Source organism: Chanos chanos, chromosome 14 (genome assembly GCF_902362185.1).
Source record: "Chanos chanos chromosome 14, fChaCha1.1, whole genome shotgun sequence".
Lineage (NCBI taxonomy): Eukaryota > Metazoa > Chordata > Actinopteri > Gonorynchiformes > Chanidae > Chanos > Chanos chanos.
Genome location: NC_044508.1, coordinates 16,131,425 through 16,155,039, shown reverse-complemented (window position 1 = coordinate 16,155,039; position 23,615 = coordinate 16,131,425). Strand labels below are relative to the sequence as shown.

Here is a 23,615-nt window from a genome sequence, read left to right as displayed (position 1 = left end):
TTCTGTGTGGAGTTCTCCCTGTGTTTGTGTGGGTTTCCTCCGGGTGCTCCAGTTCTCTCCCACCATCAAAGTCATGTGTGCTAAGATTAGTACTCCTGTCAGTGACCTTGAACGAGGCACTGGCAAAAAGACCTGGAGTTGGTCCCTGGGCGTGGCACTGTGGCTGCCTGCCACTCCTAGCTCCTAGTGTGTGTATGCTCACTGGTGTATAGGATGGGTTAAATGCAGAGGCTGCATTTCACTGCTCACTGCACTGGTGTGTGTGTGTGTGTGTGTGTGTGAAATACTTCTTCTCTTCTAACAGCTCCAGTCACTCTTGGGTGAGCATGAAACAGTTTCAAAGTCAATAACATCATGTGTAGAAAGTCTTTTCAGAGTTTCAGACGCCGATAAACAACATATTTGTTTTCATTCGATCTAATCTCAACTTTTCAGGTTTACTTACTCGCCTCAACAGCAAAACCAAGGCCTTAATTTGATCACAAGGGGAAAGCTTTGAGAGATCTAGAACACCTTTCGACATTTCACACAGAGATTACAATCAGGTATTACATATGACATCATATCTAATTTAACAAGCCCCCAAAAAACCTCAGAAGTTTTCTGTATCATTTTGATATGGACCGACTTAATTTCAAACCAATAAAGCTCTTCAGGCCAAAATACAGCTTGACTGGTAGGGCCCCACACCAGCCCAGTGTCAGCGTTAAAACAGGGCAGACACGATGTCATAGATCTGAGCTCCGTCATTAAGACACGACCATAAAAGCAACTCCAACAGCAGCAAAACTAAACATAAAAAAAGGCTAATGACTGGTTCACTCAATCCCCTGGCTGTCTCTGTACTTTAGAGAGTGCTGTCAGTACATGACACACACCAAATACTGAGATAAAATCCTACGACTCCTTTCAGATAGGGGTTTTGTCAAAGCTAACTGGAGACGGCTGAGTACGGGCTTACTCCAAGATAAGGCTGCTTACAGTCAAAGATTAAGCTGCCAGACAAGTAAAACTGACAGGGCTTCTGACTTTCTCTGAGGCAAATCACTCCACAGTCTGCTCTATTTCATGACACCTACTGAGAAGAGCTACCTCCAACCATCATCAAGATAACCTGATATTTGAAATAGACTGTCTCAAGTTATTCTGCAAACATCCTCCTCCTCCTCCAGAGCACCTCCAAGACATATCTGGAACTTCTCAAAGCAAAGAAAAGAGAGAAGAAAAAAAAAAAAAAAAAAAAAAAAAAAACCTTTCACTCCTGTTCGTAACGTTGTTTTCGTCTGCTTTGAGTTTTTTTTTCTTCAGAACTTCCATAAACAAAAGAGGGAGTCTGACACACTGCAGGAGTCGAGTGTGTGCAATGTTCGCGTTTTTCCCTGCCAGACATCAGTGGACGCAGTGGTTTAAAAAAAAAAAAAAAAAAAAAAATCCATGAACAAACAAAAGGTAGACTAGCAAAGAGACTGTTTCTCACATGAAGACAAAGCAAGAGAGAAGAATAAAACGCTTTATACGTTTAAAAAAAGTAATTCTAAATATTACATATAAAATTCTTTATCAATGTTTGCCACGCCTTCAGACAGACTTAACAAAGAGCCAATTTTCTCAACTATTCAAACTATTCAAAAGTATAAACATAGGGAAAAAAGCTCAGAGGCAGATAATTCAGCCACAAGCACAGAGAGGAAAATCACCGAGAAGAAGAGCTGTTGCTCACTCAGTGTCAAAGTCAACTGCAATCAAATCAAATATCAAATCAAATTAAAAAAAAAAAAAAAAAAAAAAAAAAAAAAAGGAAGAAAGAAAAGGCAATGCCTGTATAACTCATCTGCAGTCATTCTTTGACTTGACTTTTTGGCATCATAACACTGGCAAAAAAAAAAAAATGTATAGTTGGAAAATCTGAATAAGACATGAATTTGAATCTATTTAAATAATATTGTGAAGTAACAGCCACTAAGCTGTTCCAGTTCCAACACAGAAGGTGGGGAACAGATGTGTCCTGACCGATGAAGACGGAACACATTGTGCTTATGGGGTGGGGGGCTTTTGGCACCTCCATAAAAAGAATATGTAAAGCATGACCTTTGGCTCCATTATAATTAGGATTCTGATTGTATGCAGTAGAGAGATGTTTATTTATTTTTTATTTAAATGCTGTGTGTCAGAGAGTAAAAGTGATAGATCAACTAGAGGCTGGATGAAAACGCTTGTCGAGCTCACATTTGATTAACCTATTGTTCCTAACAAGTTTTCATCTTGACTTCAGAAGAAGACTGTCTGTCTATGCTCTGGATACACAGACACATCAGGTAAATTAAAGATATGCTTGAGCTTTTAAACGGGAGCCAGAGGTTAGTTCAGCTCAGGTGGTGGCCTTTGTAAAACATCCAGGCACTTTCAAACAAAAAAAACCTGACATTTCAAACAGCCTAGTCTCCAAACCCTGTATAGTCCTAATGGCCGCAAGCATAAGGCAATTGTGTGATGGATGAGAATTCTGCAAAATAGATGGCAGAAGTGCATTTCAAGCGGTACATAAAAAACAAAAACAAAAAACAAAACAAAAAGAAAAGCATCCAACAAGCATTCCTCAATAAACAATTCAAACAACATCCAGAAGAAAAATGAATTCAAACAAACATGCGGGGAGAGTCGATGCATCAAATACTTTTAGTTGAAAGCCCGACACTGCAGGTTTTCAGAACAAGACGTAAACCAAGCAGCGTATGTCGCTGATTCTTTCCCGGCCCCCCAAACCATGTCTGTCCATAGCAGAGGAGAGAGCGGAGAATGACAAATATAAACAGTGGGTCTGCTGTGTTGAAGGAAATTACCTCCCAGAACTACTGGCGTCCATCCAGCTCAGACACATTCATCTGTTTCTTCCTAGACTGACTCACAAGCATGCTCACTAGCATGAGGGAGGGAGAGTGAAAAGCAGTGAGCATGAAGCAAGGGCGTGAGAGAGCGAGAGAAGACGAGAGTGAAACGGAACGCCTCAAAGTTTTTAAACCTGTGAACGCGCTAGGTGATGCAGAGCACCCCTGGACATTCTTCCAAGCCGTCGGAACAAAAGACAATCTGATATTTTTGCATTTTTCCCCCCCATCTCGGGCACTGTAAAAAGACCTTTTCTTTTTCTTGTAATATTTCACATCCACCGTATATGAAATGTGCAGCATGGCAAAACTGAGAGGGTTCCCTCTAGAAGAATGAAAGGAGAGGCATATTTTGTTTTTTAGGTTCAGCATGCTCAAAGGAGAACATGGACTAGGACCTGACAGCTGTGAAGGTTAATGGACCGCAGAGGACACTGAGGTTCAAAAGGAAGGTAAGTGTATGATGCCTACTCCTATCATTCCTATTTGAAAATGGCTTTCCATTTAAAACAAAACAAAAAAAAAACCCCATAAACAAATGAGTGTCTGTGTATGTAAGTGTGTACCAGGGCAAGAAAACACTGAAACGCTTCAAAAGCTTTTTTTCAGAACTTACACGATTTGAAAAATATATGTATCGAGTGTCAATGAAGCCATACAGCGCAAGCAACTTTTTGTCTCCTTCAACAAACCTGAGCAGTATTTGGCTTGCAGCAATTCAATGAATCTCACAAATTAATGCCAAGAAAACATTGAATTCATTAAAATTCATTACAAATCAACTTGTAATGAATATATAACAACACTATTAATAATGCCCTGGTATTTGTTCAAAGACAAATACACATGCTCAAAAAGCACTAACTTTAAACACATATGCTACAATATTTAAATAATGTAACATACCATATCACAACTCATTAAAATACACACAATCCTGAACAAGGACACAAGCTGGCAGAACACAGAGCCGTCAGTCCTTGTTAAATTTACTTATCTAACATACAGAGCAAATATTAACATCTATTCAAGAGTCTTACATTGCATGTTATAAATTTTATTTTCAGACAAAGTCTTTCTAGCTGAAGAAAATGCTTTTATTGCAAAAAAGGGGTTAAAGTTATTGTGTTTATGTTTCCCTTTACGTCTAGTTGATCTTCACGAACTGAGGAGCACAAAGAACAGGGATGACTGGGGTCTAAGCTGCAAAAGTCACGAGAATTTAACCTGAAGGCATCATACACTCCTTTGTGTACAAGCTATTGACGGATTACTATCGAGTTCCGGTGTAGAAGATTGACCTTGTTCAAGACACACTTTTTGTTCATCTGGAAGCTAACGCGTTTCATCTGACAAAAGGAGTTTATTGTTTGCTCCCTCACGGATGTGAGTGTCGTTTGTAAGCTAAGCCTTTCCGTGTTTTTTCTCCCCTCTTTCAGAGGGACCGTTTGACAATGCTGGCCAAGCCTCTGGAGAAAGGCAAAACAACACAGTCGCTTCTAAACACCAGGTCAGCCACAGAACCATGTCCCAGAGCGAGGTGTCCCACCTGCTGCCCAACGCCACGGCACCGGAGGAGGCTGACGGGCAGCTGCAGTGGGCCTCACTCCTCATCCTCTTGGTCATCATTCCCACCATCGTAGGAAACATACTGGTTATTCTGGCCGTGTCACTGGAGAGGAAGCTCCAGAACGCCACCAACTACTTCCTAATGTCCCTGGCCGTGGCTGACCTGTTGGTGGGGCTGCTGGTAATGCCCATCGCCTTGGTAACCGTGCTCTACAGTAGGTGATCAGCTGTCTTCTGTAGGTTTCTTCATGTCTTTTAGGTTCATTTATTAAATGACAGCCCGTAAAGAGGAAAGCAATGACTTGGTTGGAGGTGGTTGCATTTTGGTATAGTTCTGTCGCCGTCTTTAGCCAAATCAGTGGTGACTTTGCTTAAACATCTCTATTATCCATTCAAAAAGACATGAACCGATTTCACCGTAAGCATTTTCCACACAAGAAAACAACGGTCAAAACTAAAACTAAAATTAAGATTGAGACAAGCTTTAAGAAAACCCTCTCATTCTAGGGGAATTTGACTTACTTACCATTAGCTTCACACACTTTTTCACCAACAGGCATCAAGATACCTAGCAATTCAAAACATTTGGTTCCAAATGTTACGAATAACAGAGCTTTGCACATGCGGTTGTGCTTCAAAGGTTGTAGTGTCTTTGTGTTCCAGCTATTCCATTACATTTCATTAATTACACTGCACGAGGTTTAGAGAGAACCTATGAGCTCTACCTTGTTTCTCGAGTTTGAATAAGATCTTGAGTACGTTGAAAAACAAGCAGGATGGAGAAACACACACTCCATTTGCAAAGTAATCATATGCCACCGAGCCCTTAAACATGGTTTGTAATGCAAAGGGAGGATTAGTGCATGCGTTCCATGTGTTTCAATGTGCTCGCCAGTGCCCTTAGACACAAGTACAAGAGAAAGCAAGCAAAGATGTTTTGAGCTGGTCAAATACAAACCCCTGTGGATTCAACTTCAAAAACTTCTCACTCAAACAATTAAGAGAATATTCTTTATATACCATTTAGACTATTAACTCAATTTATTACTAAAAAGTGGTAGAAGACAGACCTTGTTCGACAAGTTAAGACGTGATTGCTCAAGCACAAACAAACAGTCAGATCTGGAATTGCTTAAAAAAAGAAAAAAAGAAAAAAAAAAAGATTTTCATCCACTAGGCTATCACATCCTTCAGCGGAGAGGTTCAAGAACAGCACTGGACTCATAGGGTGGTGGAGTGCAAGGGTCAAAAGATCAGTAGCTGAAATAAACAATGTCTAGTGTTCCACACAGGTCTTCACACATCCTTTTAAAAGGGAGAGCCGTCTGCTGTGCTCAAGACATGGCAAGTGCGGTTAGCGGCAAGAAAGCAGACGAGTGCAAAGATCCAAGAACAGTTCGAAATTCCCCAGGGAGCAGAAAATGACATGCAATTAAATCATATCACCAGAGAGGATAAGACAAAAAAAAAAATACCAAGTGTTATTTTTAAAGAGCAATGACCGAGTGTTCACCATAAACAAAGAAGACAAAGTGACTACTTTAACAGTTCGCAGAAGCAAATTTCTTTCACTGTTTGAATAATTTTGGTCATTATAAATAAAAGCATGATTACTGTACTTCATATGAAAAAAAAGGTGAAACAGTTTCACAATCAAACCCTACTATAAAAACCCTACTGCAAAAAATCCTACTTTTACAAAATAATGTTTCTGCTGTTGTTCTTTATGAGATCAAAGATACAGTTAGATGTGCAATGTTGGCTTTTATAGCACTCATTTCTATTGATCTGAACAGAAATGAAACATCAGAAAAACAGTTTATTGTTCATTTCTTCACTCAATTTAACCTCATGTCCTCCAAAAACATTTGAGAGAATCTGTTTGATACTAATGATCCTAATTTCAAACAACTCGATGGTAATGACTAAGTTCCTGTTTCGGTAAATCTCAAAAATTAAACATTCCGCTAGGGAAGAGAAAAAAAAAAAAAAAGGGAACATGGTTTGAGTACAGCCACAGATCTTAAAAGTCCAAAGCCTTTTTCACATCTGTGGAGCACGTGAAAAAGAGGCCTTACTGTCAACACCTTGAAAAATTAAATGGCTCCCCTATTACAGGAGAAAACATTGCTCTGATCAGAGAGCAAAATGCAGACAAGGCTCCAACTAGTTGAAAAAGAACACTGGCAGAGCTGAAATCATAAGAATATGTAAAGAAAGCTGTGACACAAATGCATTTGTCAAAGACAGAGAAATATTTACACCAGAACATTTTAGCTTTGGCTGCAGAGACCAAAAAAATTTGGCAGTAGTCAGTGTTTCATGTTTCTTGAAAAAAAAAAAGAAAAGAAAAGAAAAAGAAAAAGAAAAGAAAAAGAAAAAAAAAAGGAGATTATTAAAAACGTGTCTTACCCATCTCTCTGGCGATATCACAGAGGACAAAATGACTGTGTGCCGTTAAATGAAGTGTTTGCCTAAACAATATGTCAGGTTAACAATTAAGAGACACAGCCCTTCTTCACATCAAGATAGGAGAGGTTTTGGCAAAGAACTAATCAACAAAAGTCAACCTCACTAATCTGTAACCATTGAACTGTACCATTCAGAGATAGTACGCTGCCTTGCTCCCAAAAAAAAAAAAAAAAAAAGACAAGACAAATTTGGAGTTGCAAGAAGAAATGAGGCAAAAACTACAGATAGCTTGGATGACAAGATCTATACAGTCAGTAATTCAACACTCCATACTACACTCCTGTCTACTTGCCTTATAACTGAGGTCAATGCATTTCTCAAAACAGAAACTCCTTAAAGCACCAATAAGCACAATAACAGGGACAACACAGAATGTGGCTTGTGCACCATCACTATGGACAGTTCATGTAGTATTTCTTTCACTGTTTACATAATTTTGGTCTGCTGGAATTAAACCTTGATCTACAGTAAATTCTGAAATAAAAAAACGGGTCTCAAATTATAGCTGTGGGTGCCACCTGTTTGGGCAAATAAAAGTCGGTTCTGAATATAGGCCGGGTAAAAAAACAAAACAAAAAAACCCCACATAACTTACAGAAAGGCTCAGGAGGCAAATTCATCATATTTTCCATAGCATCATTTACATCAGTACAACAACATACAGTAATTATGCTCACAACTCTGTTGCTATTAGTTTCACTTTTTAACAAAAATACCATACCGATAGTGTTCTAACTCACATGGATTGTGGTTGCTGTAAGACTAATCATAAATAATGGCATGTCTCTAATTATAGCCTTCAAATAAAGTCCTGGTTCTTTCTTCAGTTGAGGTAAATAAAGGCCCTGGCCATTATGTGAGAATTTACGGTATGTTGTGTATTTCCTACATGCCTATACACTATAATCAATGATGGACCACGACTTAGGTCCTGATTTAATCACAGTGTTCTTCACCTATGAATTCACTGAAAGTTAAAGTTAATGCTATCAGATCCCCCATTCCACAAATCAACAAAACGGAAAAGGAAAAAAAAAAAAGAAAGACATGGTGGATCTCAGCTTGAGGCTCCATAAAACCTACTACTGGAAAGCGGAGACAGTTTGCTTTAAACTGACTTGTTTAGTCAAATAAAGTCAGTTTTAATTAAATAGCAGTTTTATGAGGTTTGTTAAAGACTAGTTACTGCTAATGGGGGAATATTTACAGCTGACTTAACAGCAGAGCTGACAGGAATGCTGCCATGATATCCCATGCAATTTACCCAGACAAATCACCATATGGCCACGATGAAAGCAAAATAATCATAGAGAATCAAGACAGTACCTCTAGCTATGCTAATGTTCATTGGGATAGGTTCCAACTCAATTAGCTGCTTATTTTACATCTCAAACCTAAAATAAACAATGCTGGTGAAGAGCCCAGAAAAAGAATCGAAACTGAGAACAATAAGCTCCCAGGTTCTCCGAGTCCTTCCTGATACTCATCCTATCCCTGAGAGCCACTATAATCCTTTTCTATTAAAGCTAATGTCTTCAGGATAATAGCTTAAGTTGGCCAGTATTAATTCCATCTCACAGAAGGCTCTCAAAGAACAACTGAACACAAAGCACAGCTGGGCATTTAAATAAACAAACTAAGACATATCCCTCTTAAACACAGCATTTCAGAATTGGCACAACTGGTTTAATTATTCATATGCTTCTGACTTAATTTGAAATGTCATAACTTAAAATGTTTCACCGTATCATCAAATGTATTCGATGCCCCTTAGCAATATACTAAACAGCGAGAATTTGCGAGGAGTTTTTTTTAAAACTGCTTTTTGAGAAGGACACAGTGTTAAGGATTCATTCTGTGAAAGCACTGGGTACCGATCGCATGTAGGATGTGAAACGTAAGGCCTCAAAGCAATGCTAACGGGGCTAATGTCAAATGAGAAATCTTCCATTCAGACAAACAGTGCCAGAACAATGTCCTTTTTCGGGCCACAAAGCTGACGGTTCTGATTCATACGTAATAAGACTATTGATCAGTCCTCGATGTTCTCTCTGTGTGTGTGTTTCAGATTCAGACTGGCCCCTCCCTGAGTACGTGTGTCCTATCTGGCTCTTCCTGAACGTGCTGTTCTCCACGGCGTCCATCATGCATTTGTGTGCCATCTCCCTCGACCGCTACATCGCAATCAAGAAACCCATCCAGCACAGCCAGTACAACTCCCGAACCAAAGCCATGGCGAAAATCGCCATGGTCTGGCTCATATCTATAGGTAATACTCTCTGACCTATATCTACTGGCATTCTTAATTATGATCATATGAACAGCTAATACATTAATTATACAAGCTATAAATGTCATTAATAAATTATATCATGTAAAATAAACTAATTAAAATGCTTCACAAAAAAATAGGGATGCAAGTTGTTTGATTCAGAATGCTGAAGACGAGATCCAACGCTCACTTTAAAACGGCTTTCGCTGCAGATGGTTAGAGAACAGACAGGCTAGGCAGACAGACGGCAGAAGTGGCACAGAAAAGTGGTCCTTGACTTCCACAAAAGGCTGACAGACACCTGGTAAACATGTCCGCTAGGTTCCAGATGTATTTTACATTGCAGCCCTTGCAAAAATAAATAAATACAAAAATAAATAAATAACAAGTGTAATTGGTCACAGAGAAGTAATTACATTGATTTGTGGAGTCAATTCTGATTCTAGAGATGCTTCAGAGTTCTGAAAAATAAGCAAATCTTCTGGTGGACCCACCAGAAAAACATAGATAATATAATTAACTGGCTCAGAAAAAGGGGTGAGATTTAATATGAGTATTACCATCATTAATCACCTCTCCTGACAGCAATCTCACAAGTACCATTTTATTCAAAAGAGGTCAAATGTAAGACTTTACTGTTAGGAATAGTTTATCACCACAATCAAGTTTTCATTCTCTCCATACCATTTTCATTCTGTTGATTTATGATCTTAACATCATTTTCCCAGAAATATCTGTCTACATTAAGCATACTTGAACATCCCCCTCCCTTAATCTGTGCTCCTGCTGACTGACCAGTGAACTCTTATTTACATAAGCATTGTGATTTACTTTTAATGATCTGGTCTGCGTTATACATTGGCTTTGGTGGAAATGAAACTGAACACCTCGCAAAATCAGCTCGTTAACATCAGTCCAAATGATTTCTTTGGCTGCTTTGTTTGGGACACAGAAGCTCATGGCTTTTGGATATGATGTCCTGGCTGTGTTTCACAGCACCATGAAAGGAAGGCCTTGGGTGCTGTCACCTCCATTGCGTTTCACTTTAAAAGCGCAACCTGGCCTATTCTCTCCTCTGACCAAGCACTTTTACTGAGACAAAACAGACGACAGTAGTCACAAGCAGTGGAGGACCAATGCCAGAGGAAAGGCTAACCTCCCTTGTCAGCAATGCACGGTTAGTTTATTGACCTTTCAAAGTAGGAAGTCCAGAGTCTGTATTACAAATTCTGACATCTTGCTTTATGTCTCTGTTGGAGGATTCTAGCAAATTTCAGAAACAAATTGACATAGCTGAACGAAAACATGAGTCTCTCTTCTTTCCAATTGCAATTTAGTTCAAGATTGAGAAACAAATGTCAGTTACCTCAGAAAAGTGCTGCCCCCCCCCCCCCCCCCACAATATTGCCATTTATATTTGTAACTTCTTGAAATGCTGATTTTCATGAATTTGAACATCCATCTTTTTTAACACACCATCCACTCTTCAACAGGTATTGCAATACCCATTCCCATTAAAGGTCTCAAAAACTACCATGTTCCAAACAACGTTACCTTCAACAGCAACCACACCTGTCTGCTGACGAAGGAAAGCTTCCGAAAGTTCATCGTTTTTGGATCTCTAGCAGCATTCTTCATTCCCCTCGCAATAATGATGATCATCTACCTGCTAACGATCCAGGTGTTACGGAAGAAGGTCCACCTGCTCAGGTCGAGAGTCAACCCACGTTTTCACAGGCCTACCATCTCCACAGTTTTCCAACGGGAACATCCAAACTCTTCTTCACCTGAGAAACTCTCCATGCTGGATGGGATAAAGAGGGACCGGACACTAAGCACAGCCAGTGTACTCATGGGGGAAGACATCCCTATCCGCAGGATGTCCACAATAGGAAAGAAGTCCATGCAGAACTTGAGCAATGAACAGCGAGCATCAAAGGTCTTAGGTATCGTATTCTTGTTGTTTGTGGTAATGTGGTGTCCGTTCTTCATTACTAACGTCACCTCAGCGCTCTGTGAGACTTGTGACAGTAATGTGGTAGGAAGACTGATGGAAATCTTTGAATGGATTGGTTATGTCTCATCGGGGATAAACCCTTTAGTGTACACACTTTTTAATAAGACTTTCCGTGAGGCGTTTACGCGCTACATCACATGCAACTTTGGAGGCACAAAGTCGCCAAAACCTCAGCGCAGGAATCGGACCAGAACATCTTTCCACTCGTCTATGGCTGAGAACTCCAACCTCTTTGTGAAACACGGGATGAGGAACGGAATCAGCCCTGTGAACTATCCAAGCCCCCTGCGCAAAAGAGCAACACCTATGCAGTCCTCTGCCTGTGTTCTGCTCGACACTCTACTCCTTACAGAGAACGAGGACTACAAACCAGATGAGCACGTCAGCTACGTGTAGCACTGCCAGTGAAGCGTACAAACGAGCTTTTTTAGCCATTGGGGAAAAAAAAAAAAAAAAAACCTTTACGAGGAGCCAAATCAAATAATTCCTGGGTTTTTGGGGGTTTTTTTTATATATAATCCAAAATGTGTCACTGCAGAACATCTGATGTTCTCAGCATCAGTGTGATCACAGTTTTGGTATAAAGACATCGAGTTTGGGTTGACTGAACCCCATGCAGGATTTTGAGTTCTCTCTTAAGGATGACAGAGAATGAAATATGAACTGCCTAACAGAAGACACAGCTCAGCTGCAGGATGAAACAAGGGCAACCCAAAGCTGTAATGTATTCAAATTGAAATGTGTGTTCAGGATTTTTTTTTTCATATGTTCTGTCTTTGCTGGTTAATCATGGCATGCCTGGGCAACAAGCTCTGCTGTTGGGAGAAACAAAGCTTTCTCATATAAAAATGACCAATACTGCTTTACCTAATTAACTACGCATTCAGCCTCTGTGAATACTGTGATAAGCCACTCAAATGTTGAGGATTCAAAGGGAAGAGTTGCCTCAATGACCAGATTAAAGCTTTCTGTTCAGTGGTCATTCAAACTACCTGTTTTACCAAGAAGAAAACAATAAAATGCAAGACATTTATTGTAGATGCAAACTATGACAGGAAGTCTGTGAAGAAGCTTTCGAGGTCTTACCTAATAAAACCTTTTAAGAAAAACATTCTGCACTTAAGCGTTATTAATTCAGCGTAAGATATGGAGTATGTTTGCCTCAAGTCTTAAACGTGCCACCTTAAGTGATCGATTATGTTTTTTTCCACATACCTGCATTCTCTCTGTGGTAATGCCAAGGCCTAAATCATCACCATAAATAGCTGTGAGATTGTTACTATAACTTGCTCAGAAAATAAAACACCAGCTCTTCAAATTAAAGAACCGGTGGCTAAGCATGGACATGCTCCCCTGTCTCATAATGAAACATGAATGGACATTTTGACTTGTTGCCTATATAACAAAACATTGAAAAACAAATCACACACATCCAACTATGTGGTCACCTTCTAAAAGAAGAGTGTGTCTGTGGGACTTTGCCAAGCTGTAGACAAATGATCAGTAAATTATGAATCATCAGCAGCTTACTGTTAAAGAACATGTCTGTGGCGTCTCTAGCACGGCTATGTCTGACTGGAACTCAGCATGAGATCCAAGCACCAAAAGTTCAAAATCTGGATAAGATCTAAAAAAACACTATACAGAGTAAATAAAGGCAAAACATACAGAGAATAGTAGGTAAGCCTCTTAGGATATCTGTGTATAGTAGTAACATTTCAGGAAGAAGGCTGTTTCTAAAGTGCCCAACAACAAAAGAAAGAGAGAGAGAGCGAGAGAGAGCGAGAGAAGACCAGCACAGAGTACAGAGGAGACTGTTGAATTGTTACAGCTCTGGAGGCTCTCTAAACACAGAAAGGATTTACATGAGGTTTATCTTACTGCAAATTGATCGTAGCAATATCGCATGGCCTTTTTAGGGCTTAAAATAGTACACCCAGTTTCTCCACTTGCCCAGAATACCACAGGCCATGAAAAGGGCAAGTTACAATGACAGATGGGTCTCAAAAAGTAGGTAAAAGAGAAACATACAAGATGCTGTCCAGGAGCACATTTTTGACACGTCTCATCCTACACTCACCTGTAGGATTTATTGCCACTGTGTCTCCACAGCCACGTGGGAAAAACAATGAAAGGAAATGGAATCTCAACTGCCCGTTACATATTAAATAACAAGAACAAAACGGCTGGGCTGGAAAGATTTTCCGAGGTTTTTCTTTAATGAAGCATTCCAAATGAGCCTGATTATATGTGGTGCTTCATCCCAATTTCACTGATAGCAGTCAATAAAATGCGTAATGTTCTAACTCCTCTGTCTGGTAAGATGGGCCTTATACATCTTCAAAGAAAACAAAGTGACATTTGTATTACTAAAAGGTGAAACACATGGACTACCAATGTGTTCCTCAGATGTCACACATGCTTCATAATATGCTCATTCTTATAATTTGTCACTAACAAGTAGCTTCTCTAACAATGTAAGCAAACGAAAGACTTACACAAAAGAGATTTCCATTCAACTCAAAACAAATCTTTAAGAGGGCACTTTGACATTTCCCTAACCTTAAAGTTGCTCAAAAAACATTAGCAATATGGGAATGTGCGTTAGGGGCATAAAGATGGGCAGGCTCCCCACTGACCGTAAAGCGTGAAAATGCTATAGCCATACGCCCAGAGTCGGGGAGGAAAAGATAAGTCTCACTGTTTGTTTTGGAAGTTTTAATGGAGAAGAGCGAGGCAAATGGCACACCAGCAATATCCATTTGGGAAGACACTCCAAACACATTTGGAAAATATTCTTAAAGAATGGGAGGAATTCAGCCTTTGTGTATACACGTACAGGACAATTACGCAGGATTAGCTGGCAAAGGGGTCTGTGAGCGAGACGACAAGTCCTCGCAGAAAGAAACATCTGGCACGTGGGCAGGCCGCAAGGTCAGAAGGTATGAATAGAAAGAGTCAGGACACTACCTGAAGAGAATGAATCCAATCGACTCCACTGCTGCTCTCCGAACATCATCGTTCACGTCACTCACCTGTCAGATGGACAGAAATGAGAACAATCAGAGGTCTAGACAGAGGTCGGTCAGAATACGAGAGCTGACGGATGACCAAAGTGCCAGCGTAAACAAAGAGACCGTGAGTGATATCCGAGGTCTATAGTACCAGGTAAGAGAACAATCAGACTAGGTTTGCAGAGGCTGCCATCTACAGGAGAAAGCTGGAAGATCGCTGACAAATTTCATACATTCATTTTGCCCACGGACAGAGAATTTTCTTTGTTTGGAGGAACAAAAAAAAAAAAAAAATTAAAACAAGTGTCAACGTTCTTTTCCATTTGCAAATGTATCTGTGTTTTTCAAAGCCTAAACACACCATTTCCCGGCAACATAGAACTGTTTTGTTGCTCGCTGTCTTGGATGTCGTGAGGGAGAGGCACGCAGACTTACAGCTACATGGAGCAGGCGGCGGATGGCCTTGTTGTTCCCGGAGCCGCAGTACGCCATGCCCACTGTGTACATTCCTGAACGTCTCAGGATGGGGTCCTGGAACAGCAGTGAGACAAAACAGACCCTTATTGAGCTGCTTGAGCAGGGACAAACTCCAAGGTCTAAGCACCTTTACACCACAGCAGTGACGGTGTTAAAGTGACTAATGCTTTCAGAAAATTTAAGAACCCATTTGGCCGAGAACATGAATACCACAGGTGTAATGGCACCGGAGAAACAAAGAGTATTATAACGAAAAGCGGATACGGGCCATTTTTAGGTAGTTAAATCCAGTCTGTTCAATAACACCTTGAAGACTGGATGTGGCTGACGATAGCCAATCTAAACAAACACAAAACAGGGCGAGGATTGAAAAATGAGTTGAGTGTAAGGAGAAATAGATGTGTCCAGTGCATTAAACAGCTGGAGCGAATCAGCTTTGTCGGACTCTAATTGAAACCTAAAACGGACCTTGTCTCTGCAGAGGCTCTCGATGAGGGTGTCGGCCTCCTCCATCCTGCCGTACATGACCAGGGCGATACCCACTGCCAGCCCCCGCAGGATCTTCTCGTGTTGGGTCTCCTGAGCGTAGCCCACCATGTCCTCTATGGCCTGAGCCGATTTAGAGCCCAGCATAACCAGGCCAAGAGCCAGGCCTGCTGCCTCACCTGTGAAAACACACACACACACACACACACACACACACACACACACACACAGAGCAATCAGTCTACGCTGTTACTCAATATTGACTCAACGTCCATATGAAAATACAGTGGCATTTATAAAAGGCATTTACAACGTGACACACAAAACAGGTCAAGGTTGACTGAATGTGCTTTGAGCATATTGGGGAGGGGGCAACGACACCGACAACACTGGTGTCATATTTTACAGAGCAAATCCACACATGCCTGTAACTGCATCATCCTGGTAAAGATTAGACTTGAGCACATCATAGACGTCCTGACGGGCAGTGCCAAGGGCAGCTAACCCAAGGCCCAGGCCTCCACCGTGACGGACAATCTGTTCAAATAAATAAATACAGAAATACACACTCAGCCAAAAGTAAGAATTTTATGTATGACTTTTTTTTTTTTTTTAAATCCATATATGATGCCTATTTGAGAATGCTTACATCATTACTGGCACTTTTGAGCTGGCTGAGAAGATAGTCGATGATGTCACCGCCATGGTTGGCGTGGATCAGTCCCAGGGCATACAGTCCTCCACCTTCTTGGTAGGCTGAACCAGGAGAGGTGTCTTTAGGCAAGTAAGTGGCCATTAACTGCAGTGCCTCTTTCTCATGGCCCTAAACAGAGACCCAAAATTACCAGACTGTGAACCAACATTGCAACAAAAGACGGGGGGGGGGCATTCTACAAAGAATACATTTCTACCATTTCTGAGATGACACTTGTTTTTGTACATTTGAAAACTGAGGGTGATCACTGATTTTCTTACCTTGTGTATGACACCAAGGCTGGCTGTGGCTGTGAACTTGGCCCAGTTTGTAGCTCTCGCAAGCCACTCCAGATTCTCCCTGCACAAAAAAAAAAAAAAAAGGACAATACGGTCATATCACGGCTATGTCTGAGATTTGGTGTCTTCTGGATTATACATTTATTTATTGGAGAACAGCCCTTGAATTTAATAATGTGTAGAATGGGAGAACATCTCTGCGAGGACGAAGCTTTGATACCTAAGGAACTGGTCACTCGTCGTCCCCGTGTGCATGAAGGAGTTGGCTATGACCGTCGCCGTGTGGCATACTGAATTTCGAACCGCATCCTGAGAGACGTAACAAAAAAAATAAAAAAAACAAAAAGAAAAGAAAACAAAAACCATCACATATCTTCACATCTGAAACAGAACAACAGCTGCAACGGTGCTTGCTGATTTAAAATATTACTGTCTTACACGCAAGGACACCTAGAGCCTTACCTTTGTGTTTTTGAGGATCATTAGGTCTGTATTGTTGTTTCGAATGAGGAACTGGAGATGCAGCTCAATGGCCATTTCACCACTTAAAATGCGAATCATCTTCGAGTTCTGGTCTTTTGGCTCGTCCTTCTGCTCAAATAACAGAAAAAAACAGATGTGCAACAGTGAAATGGTACCACCTAGAGGTTTGAAACTATGAAGACATTTCAACAAATAAGAACAAAACGGTTGATCTCCCACCTCAGATGGTTTTCCAGCAGGGGAACTGCCAGCCTTGTCGTCAGTGTCCATGGAATCACTGAAATGACAGGAGAGTCAGAGCGAAATCCATGACTGTGCTTTAGAAACAAGATCACAGCAGGGAGTGCATGCTTCTGTACGTCCTGCCTTCATATGTTTCTATTTAATGACACTCACGCATATGATAAAGATATTATAACCCATTAGATACTGCTTTCTCTCTCTCTCTCCTCTATGCTGACCTGTCTTTCTCCTGTGTGGGTACTGTGCCAGTATTGGTGGAGCCAGGCACAGAGGGAATGGGGGTGCCCACTGTTCTCAAGTTCTGGATGACAGAGGAGAGGAACTGTTGGCTGGCACTCTCATACAGGTCAAAGCAGATCTGGTAGGCCATGAGGAGATTGTCCTCCTTCACCAGCTTCTCCAGGATGTCACTCACTGCCTGGGGATCATCCAGGAATATCAGGCACTGCGGAGGGGAAGACAAAGTGAATGAGTCGCGCTGCACACGTTCAACCGAACTGCAAGCAAAGATACTGTCACAGTAAATCCATTGGCTGGTTTCCTTTACCTGGCAAACGTTGATGAAGTCAGGCTTCTCCAGGTTCATATAGAGTTTAACCAGCACTCTAAGCACATCGTTACGAAATTTCTTGTTCTGCATCAGTGACATGCAGATCTTCAGGCTGTAGGCAAGTAGGCCACTCACATCATTCTGCCAAGAAAGGGAAACAATAAAGGAAAAAGGATGTCATAAGAAGGTCATATCTTAGTAGGGATGTCACAAGAACCGATACTTCAGAGAATTCAGAAAACACAACAGCCCAAGTGTTTCAAAAGCAGTGGCAGAATCAAGTTGAAATTAGCACCACACTCCAGTCTCACTAACTGCAAGCAGAGGAACAACTTGGGAATGTCCACCAACATGTGAGAAAAAGACTACGTGAAAACTGCACCCTATAGTGCTGCTGCAGTGATAGCAATGCCAATCTTAACAAACTTTAGACTCGTGTAAAAGACAACTACACAAGACATTTGATATGGCTATGAGCTAAAGCACTGGTTCAGGCCATAGCTCACTGTAGTGCCTTTACTGCTCAGTCAAGTGTCAACAAAACATAACAGTAGCCTTTTCAGCAAATATTCACAGTCACTTCATCAGTAAGTTTTAACCTACTGCTTGCACCCACAGCTTATGTATGAAATTATTTAAGTTACAACTGGACATTTGCACAGTCCGTCAAATTTGAGGTCACTGCTGTTTATGGAGACTAGCTTGAGGGCTATAGGCAGTGCTGGACCTGAAAGTCAGTGTTCTTATTTGATCTATTTAATTTTTTTCAATAACACTACTAAGCTACTGCAATTGGAAAGCTGTGCAACAAAAAAGCTGACTATTATTTTGAAATTACTTAATGCTACTACTAGTTTACCATCACTTCAAAAATGCTGTTTCTGTTAGAAGCTGTATCTTTTATGACCATTTTCTTTTTTATATATTACTGAATGGAAGCATAATAATGTTTACTTGAACAATAAGGCATGCTAGCAAAATGCTGTTATCATGACATCCTTAAATCCTAGACCAATGCAAGTGCCTGACGATTTGTGGTGAGTAACGTACCGAATCTAAAATGGTTTTCTCAAACATGTCCAGGCGCCTTGTCTCAAGAGCAATCCCAATAGACTGCTTGTACTTGTGGTCTCCCAGGCAACGCTGGAACATCTTGTTGACAATGCCCTCCAGTCGAGGGTCGATGCTCTTCTTCTCTTCGTCATCTGGCAGCTCAGCGTTCTCCACACGCAGCTTGGTATAATGGTCAATGCACTTTGCTGAGGTAAAATAAAAAAAAAAAAGAGTTTTCAGATACTAAGCCCACTTTATTAGCATGATGACATATCAAACTTTATCACCAGCTCCTTAGTGTTAAAGGAAATTAATTCATTTGGTGAACTGAAACTGAGAATGTTTAATGTGCAGACTCCATATCTTTACATGACTGCCTGGATCTGAACAGGATTCCATCAAGTTGATGAGAAACTCCACACTCACCAATAATGGTCTCCACATACTCAGAGTCATCATTGACATTGAAAAGGTCTCCGGCACCCAAGGCATAATTTAAGGACTCCTCAAAAGCTCCAAGGTGGTAAAACACTTTAGACGCAACCAATGCAGCAAACTCTCTGCTACGGAAAGACTCGTCTTCATACAGGACTTCACTGTGAGAGGTGAAAATGCACATTTTAAAATCATTCCCATGTGGCCTGCTAATGTTTTGACACCTGCTTGACATATTTGATATATGTACTAGACAAATTTATTACTACTCTTTAATATAAAAAAATAATACAGGCTATTTTCTTCATGAGAGCATTCTATTAAGGAACTATATCTCAATGTGTGTCTCAGTGCAATAACTGACATTCAAACATTTGAATGTGTACTTACATTTTATCAACTGACTCAGAAATCTCAGCCCAGAAATCATTGACAATGGAGTTCAGCTTGTGGAGAGCAAACTCCTTTAGAATGAAAGAAACAAAACGGAGATTCAACTTCCTTACATCACTAACACATCTGATGTTCACTGGTTGTGTAAACTACAGTACAACACTGGGGAGAAGATGTTTACCTTCAGCTGGGGCTCATCCTCGTCCAACAGGGAGATTATACCAGCTGCAAAAACATGTAATTATAAATTATCTGACTGACTGGTAATGTGCATTCCTCATTTTCGTAACTAAAAACACTGCACTGCTCAAAAGAACAACACGTCAAAAACAGCGCTCTGAAGTATCACACGATTTTTTTTAATGTGTTTACAGCTCACCTCTCGTATAGCGTTTATTTTATCAACCAGTGCTTATATTAATGTGTGACAAAAGTCAAATGAAACATTTAACAGTGTCAAAACCCTGTAACAATTCACTTCAGCGAGCGGTGGGGAAAGTTTCACTGAATATCGGCTAAGTTATCATTAGTAAGCACTAGCTAACGTCAAGCAATTAGCAAATACAGAAATCAGCTACATTCGCTTAAGAGCATGAGCTATTCTTCTTCGGGCAAAACTACTGTACAAGTTGAGATCCCGCACAGTTTAATTTTTTATTTAACAGGTCAACTGAAAATGGCTGGGCATGAGTGACAATTCAGTAAAATCACACTTGTACCGTTAGCCAAGTGCACTGCAACATTAAATACTACAGCCGACATCTCTTCCATGAACACCTGGCTCGCTCACTTGAATTGACAAATTAATCAGTTGCAACTGCAGAACCTTCATTCTTTGCGGTCAAATGTCAACGTTTTAACAACAACTTTGCTAACAAGGTGGTGGCTAACATGTCAGCTTGGCCGGTAAATGTGCTAACTTAGCTTTCAAACAGTAGCTTAGCTATGTGACTCAGCTAAATCAACTGCATCTCTTAACGTTATCAAAGTCCAAAACTTTTGCTTACCGGCAGATGTTATCATGTTTGAAGCAACCCCTCAAACCTCCTAGGAACAAAACGAGTAGTCTCTGAGCTTACAAACAGTAAGATTCTGAGACAAGACAATAGCTTACAGTATTCTACAACAGTGATACAGCTCAGAAGCTTGCATCTAACTACCTTCGCTCTCACAATGAGCGTCTTTTTCTGAAGGACCCTCTACCCTCCAGAGGTTCACGATGAACTTGCCTGTTATTCTACTAATTAATTTTATTAATGTTCTAATCTAATCAAAATTTATGTAAATTCTAGTAAAATTAAAAAAAAAGAAGTACACATTGTTGGAGTGTGTTCTTCTTTTTTTAGTTCCATATGCAAAAGTCCAACAGTTATTTTTAAAATGGCACTTACGTTACCGACCTACATTTGCTCTTGCCTGTGCTGCGTTCAAATATTTCTCGTTACAATGTAAAAATGTGGTAGCACCCCCTGGTGTTTAAAATGATCAATGTTCTCCTACATACTTCATGTTCACTAACAAAAATAATGAAATAATTTAAGATGGTTGTCAAGACAATATAGTACTTTATTCTATATTTACAGTAATTATACAAATACAAACATATATATTCAAAGCATATTGTTTGTGGACACCCTTAGGATGAAAGTCTGAAGAGTCATGAAGATACAGACACTGCAAACAAAAGGAGTTTCAGAAACCATTGACTTTGTTTCATTAGAAAATTTAACTTTATTGCTATGTAACTTAATAAGGTTAAGCATTCTCAAAATATAAACACTTAAGGATTATCATATGGACAAGATCAACTTTAATCAGAGATAAGAAACTTCACAAAATAATAGGATATGTCCATGTATATATATATATATATATATATATATATATATATATATATATAATTATTAAGCAGCAGCTCTGTGTACTTCACATTTTATCATCTTTTATCTAGAACTGTTTTAGCAAATGAATGCTCAGAGGGGCAGACCCCTGACACAGTATTCACATGTTTGGCGTCACGTGATGGAAGTTTGACTCTTGGGTTTGGTTTGACAACACTTCGTGGTTAAACTCTTGAGTAATAAACACATACAAGTCTTTTTATTTGCCTTTGCTTTGAAGAGGTAAAATAAGATGGAATGTATTAACTGTCAACACTCTGTGATGTAATGCATCTACAATTTACTCTGTAAATTATTTATAAGTTTTTTTCAGATAAGAAACTATAAAGGAAAGATAAGTAAAACATGATACACTTCACATTATTTAAGATAGAGTAAAATTTAATCATGAAAAAATTGGAACACAAGTGCACTAAATTAGGCAGATGTTCAGCCAGTCTATTAAAATTGAAATCCCTGTACATTTTAGTCTACTCCCTCCAGCGATTTATGCAAAAATAAACTCAAACAAAAAATATCAAATGTATATATTATTTGTTCGTGATATTGTGGGTGCAGGTTCTTTGTATATCAAAAGAGCCAGATGAGATATATGTTGATGACATGAGACTGACAGGAATGTGAGACCAATATTTTGGGGTCCCATGACTACTGCAGACTTTTTTTTCCCATTAACTGTCCCAGTCCAGAGTCACAGTGGCAGGGACTTTGTCTTTAGAGGGATTCCTTCTTCCACACTGTCTGAGTTACCTGTAAAATTAAATGGATTGTTCTCAGTACATTGCAAAATATAACTCATTTAGACCTTAAAGTTATTTGTATAAGATTTTCTCTACCGCTTTGAAAGTTGTTTGCAGTGGCGTTGGATTCATTTCCCAGTTGTCTTCTGAGAAGCCCTGGTAAACACTGCAGAGAACAGGAAAACGGGCCTTTTTTGTTCTTGATGTTAACTGTAACATCAATAACACACATTAGTAAACTGCAAACAAAGAACTAACTGTTGATGAGAGCAGTCTTTTGTTGAGAAACTGCTGTCCTGAGGGGGTTTTCATGCATGAAAATACTAAAGATCCTATGACCATCGCGTCAGTTGAGCGCATTGACCCATATTTGAACTGCAAACTCTGGTAGAACAAATAAATAAATAAATACTGAGGCAGAACTGATAGTATCTAGTATTCTGTGAAAAAGTTTACACAAAAAAAAAGTTTAAAGTGGCAAGTATGCAAAAGGTGTCTCATAATTTACGATACTCAACCTGTGGATAGGGAGAAATTCACGACTTTGCAGGTTTCTCTCTTGATTGTCAGCATTCTGTCTGCGATTCGTGGAATATAAAGACCGACCCATATCGACTCTGGGGGTTGCATTTGAAATACCGACCGAAGAAAATGCTCTAAAATCCCCACCGATTCTCCCGTCTCAGTGTTCTCAGCGTCTGAATGAATTAATCCTAGTAGTGCTGGGCGGGCACCTGTTCGTTTTATTCGTGCTCTGACGTCCTTCAGGATTTCCTTCACACACACATGGTTCCGTTTGCAACTGACATACTCATGCTTGAATATAAATATTACGAGAGCACTGTCAATCGCTCGTTCTTTTCCACCAACATTCATACTTGATCGTATAGTCCTATTAACTTCCTCCTTTGATCGCCCTCGTCCCTTGCCCTTCCCATCTTGGATAGGACTTAATTCTAAGCACTTGCCTTCCACGTGCCGTGGTGTCCTGTCCTGTTCAAAAGACTGTATTTGATCTCCGGTCTTGGTGATGCAATTCAGAGAGTCCATCACATCATTACCACCATAACCTGCTTTACTGTTGTCGGTTACAGGCTCACTAATGTCTGTGAGTCCATTTTGAAACATGTCAACAATAAACTCCTGCAGTGTAGTCCTACCGCTTGCGTCATTGTCGTCCTTCTTGCATGTATCAACTACCAGACATATCTTTCCTTTACCGCCTATTCGATTCAAAATTTGTTGAAATTCCTCTTCTTCCAGCATGTGATCTTTGAAAGACTCCGGTGGGCAGCTTGAAGCCATTACCTACCAAGGAATTTAGAGCACTTCGTGAAGCTTATTTACCTTGTTGTGCCCGTTTAAAATAAGTCTCACCCCAGTCGCGAAGTACTGGAGGACATGGTATGCTGTAGTCAATCAGAGACACACCGAAAACAAATCTCAAGTAGACAGCGTCTAAAAACCGTGGGAGGATGAAGGACTAGTTCATAGTCTATTGGTCGAACAACCGAGAGGGCGGGTTTGTATGAATCTGGCCAACAGGGAGATAGTTCAACGTTTCATGATAATGAAGTTAATGTTTCACTGAGAGAACAGAGAAATTATACACTGACCATCTTTCAGGGTACT

General features: G+C 40.1%; 3 protein-coding genes across 7 annotated transcripts in view; 1 reads left to right on the top strand and 2 right to left on the bottom strand.

Moving 5' to 3' along the window:
- The window catches only part of psmd1 (proteasome 26S subunit, non-ATPase 1), a 37,614-nt gene extending 17,121 nt beyond the window's left edge, over nt 1-20,493 (bottom strand). For 3 of the 4 annotated variants that reach the window (XM_030791292.1, XM_030791293.1, XM_030791294.1), the window contains exons 1-16: nt 20,350-20,365; nt 19,524-19,567; nt 19,340-19,413; nt 18,941-19,110; nt 18,512-18,720; nt 17,459-17,602; nt 17,130-17,356; nt 16,888-16,945; nt 16,648-16,779; nt 16,406-16,494; nt 16,168-16,246; nt 15,842-16,015; nt 15,618-15,729; nt 15,175-15,371; nt 14,665-14,760; nt 14,186-14,250 (exon numbers count right to left, since the gene is read on the bottom strand). In XM_030791292.1, the coding sequence (XP_030647152.1) occupies nt 14,186-14,250; nt 14,665-14,760; nt 15,175-15,371; nt 15,618-15,729; nt 15,842-16,015; nt 16,168-16,246; nt 16,406-16,494; nt 16,648-16,779; nt 16,888-16,945; nt 17,130-17,356; nt 17,459-17,602; nt 18,512-18,720; nt 18,941-19,110; nt 19,340-19,413; nt 19,524-19,567; nt 20,350-20,365 (1,886 nt within the window). Of the gene's footprint in view, nt 1-14,185; nt 14,251-14,664; nt 14,761-15,174; nt 15,372-15,617; nt 15,730-15,841; nt 16,016-16,167; nt 16,247-16,405; nt 16,495-16,647; nt 16,780-16,887; nt 16,946-17,129; nt 17,357-17,458; nt 17,603-18,511; nt 18,721-18,940; nt 19,111-19,339; nt 19,414-19,523; nt 19,568-20,349 lie in introns of all 4 variants that reach the window. The other variant, XM_030791291.1, reaches the window with a different exon arrangement.
- On the top strand, nt 3,232-11,707 carry htr2b (5-hydroxytryptamine (serotonin) receptor 2B, G protein-coupled). Its single transcript, XM_030791295.1, has 4 exons — nt 3,232-3,337; nt 4,037-4,669; nt 8,995-9,195; nt 10,692-11,707. Exons 2-4 carry the CDS (start codon nt 4,411-4,413, stop codon nt 11,609-11,611), a joined length of 1,380 nt encoding a protein of 459 aa, XP_030647155.1. The 5' UTR covers nt 3,232-3,337; nt 4,037-4,410; the 3' UTR covers nt 11,612-11,707.
- A 1,417-nt stretch (nt 20,494-21,910) lies between the features above and the next one.
- LOC115828002 (uncharacterized) lies at nt 21,911-23,407 on the bottom strand. 2 transcript variants are annotated; one of them, XM_030791896.1, is made up of 3 exons: nt 22,502-23,407; nt 22,080-22,193; nt 21,911-21,993 (listed from the first exon to the last, which is right to left on the bottom strand). In XM_030791896.1, the coding sequence occupies exons 1-3, from the start codon at nt 23,286-23,288 to the stop codon at nt 21,935-21,937; spliced, it is 960 nt and encodes a 319-aa protein (XP_030647756.1). In that variant the 5' UTR covers nt 23,289-23,407; the 3' UTR covers nt 21,911-21,934. The 2 variants fall into 2 exon arrangements, with proteins under 2 accessions (XP_030647756.1, XP_030647757.1); XM_030791897.1 differs by having other exon boundaries at nt 22,080-22,149.
- Nucleotides 23,408-23,615: the final 208 nt, after the last annotated feature.

Excerpts from the sequence above, each read along its gene's own strand:
- htr2b (XM_030791295.1), top strand. The coding sequence starts at position 4,411 with ATGTCCCAGAGCGAGGTGTCCCACCTGCTGCCCAACGCCACGGCACCG. Across the intron at positions 4,670-8,994 it reads CTTGGTAACCGTGCTCTACA|ATTCAGACTGGCCCCTCCCT; the intron begins GTAGGTGATCAG and ends TGTGTGTTTCAG. Across the intron at positions 9,196-10,691 it reads GGTCTGGCTCATATCTATAG|GTATTGCAATACCCATTCCC; the intron begins GTAATACTCTCT and ends ACTCTTCAACAG.
- LOC115828002 (XM_030791896.1), bottom strand. The coding sequence starts at position 23,288 with ATGGCTTCAAGCTGCCCACCGGAGTCTTTCAAAGATCACATGCTGGAA. Across the intron at positions 22,194-22,501 it reads GAATTTCTCCCTATCCACAG|TTAACATCAAGAACAAAAAA; the intron begins GTTGAGTATCGT and ends TTGATGTTACAG. Across the intron at positions 21,994-22,079 it reads TGCAAACAACTTTCAAAGCG|GTAACTCAGACAGTGTGGAA; the intron begins GTAGAGAAAATC and ends TTAATTTTACAG.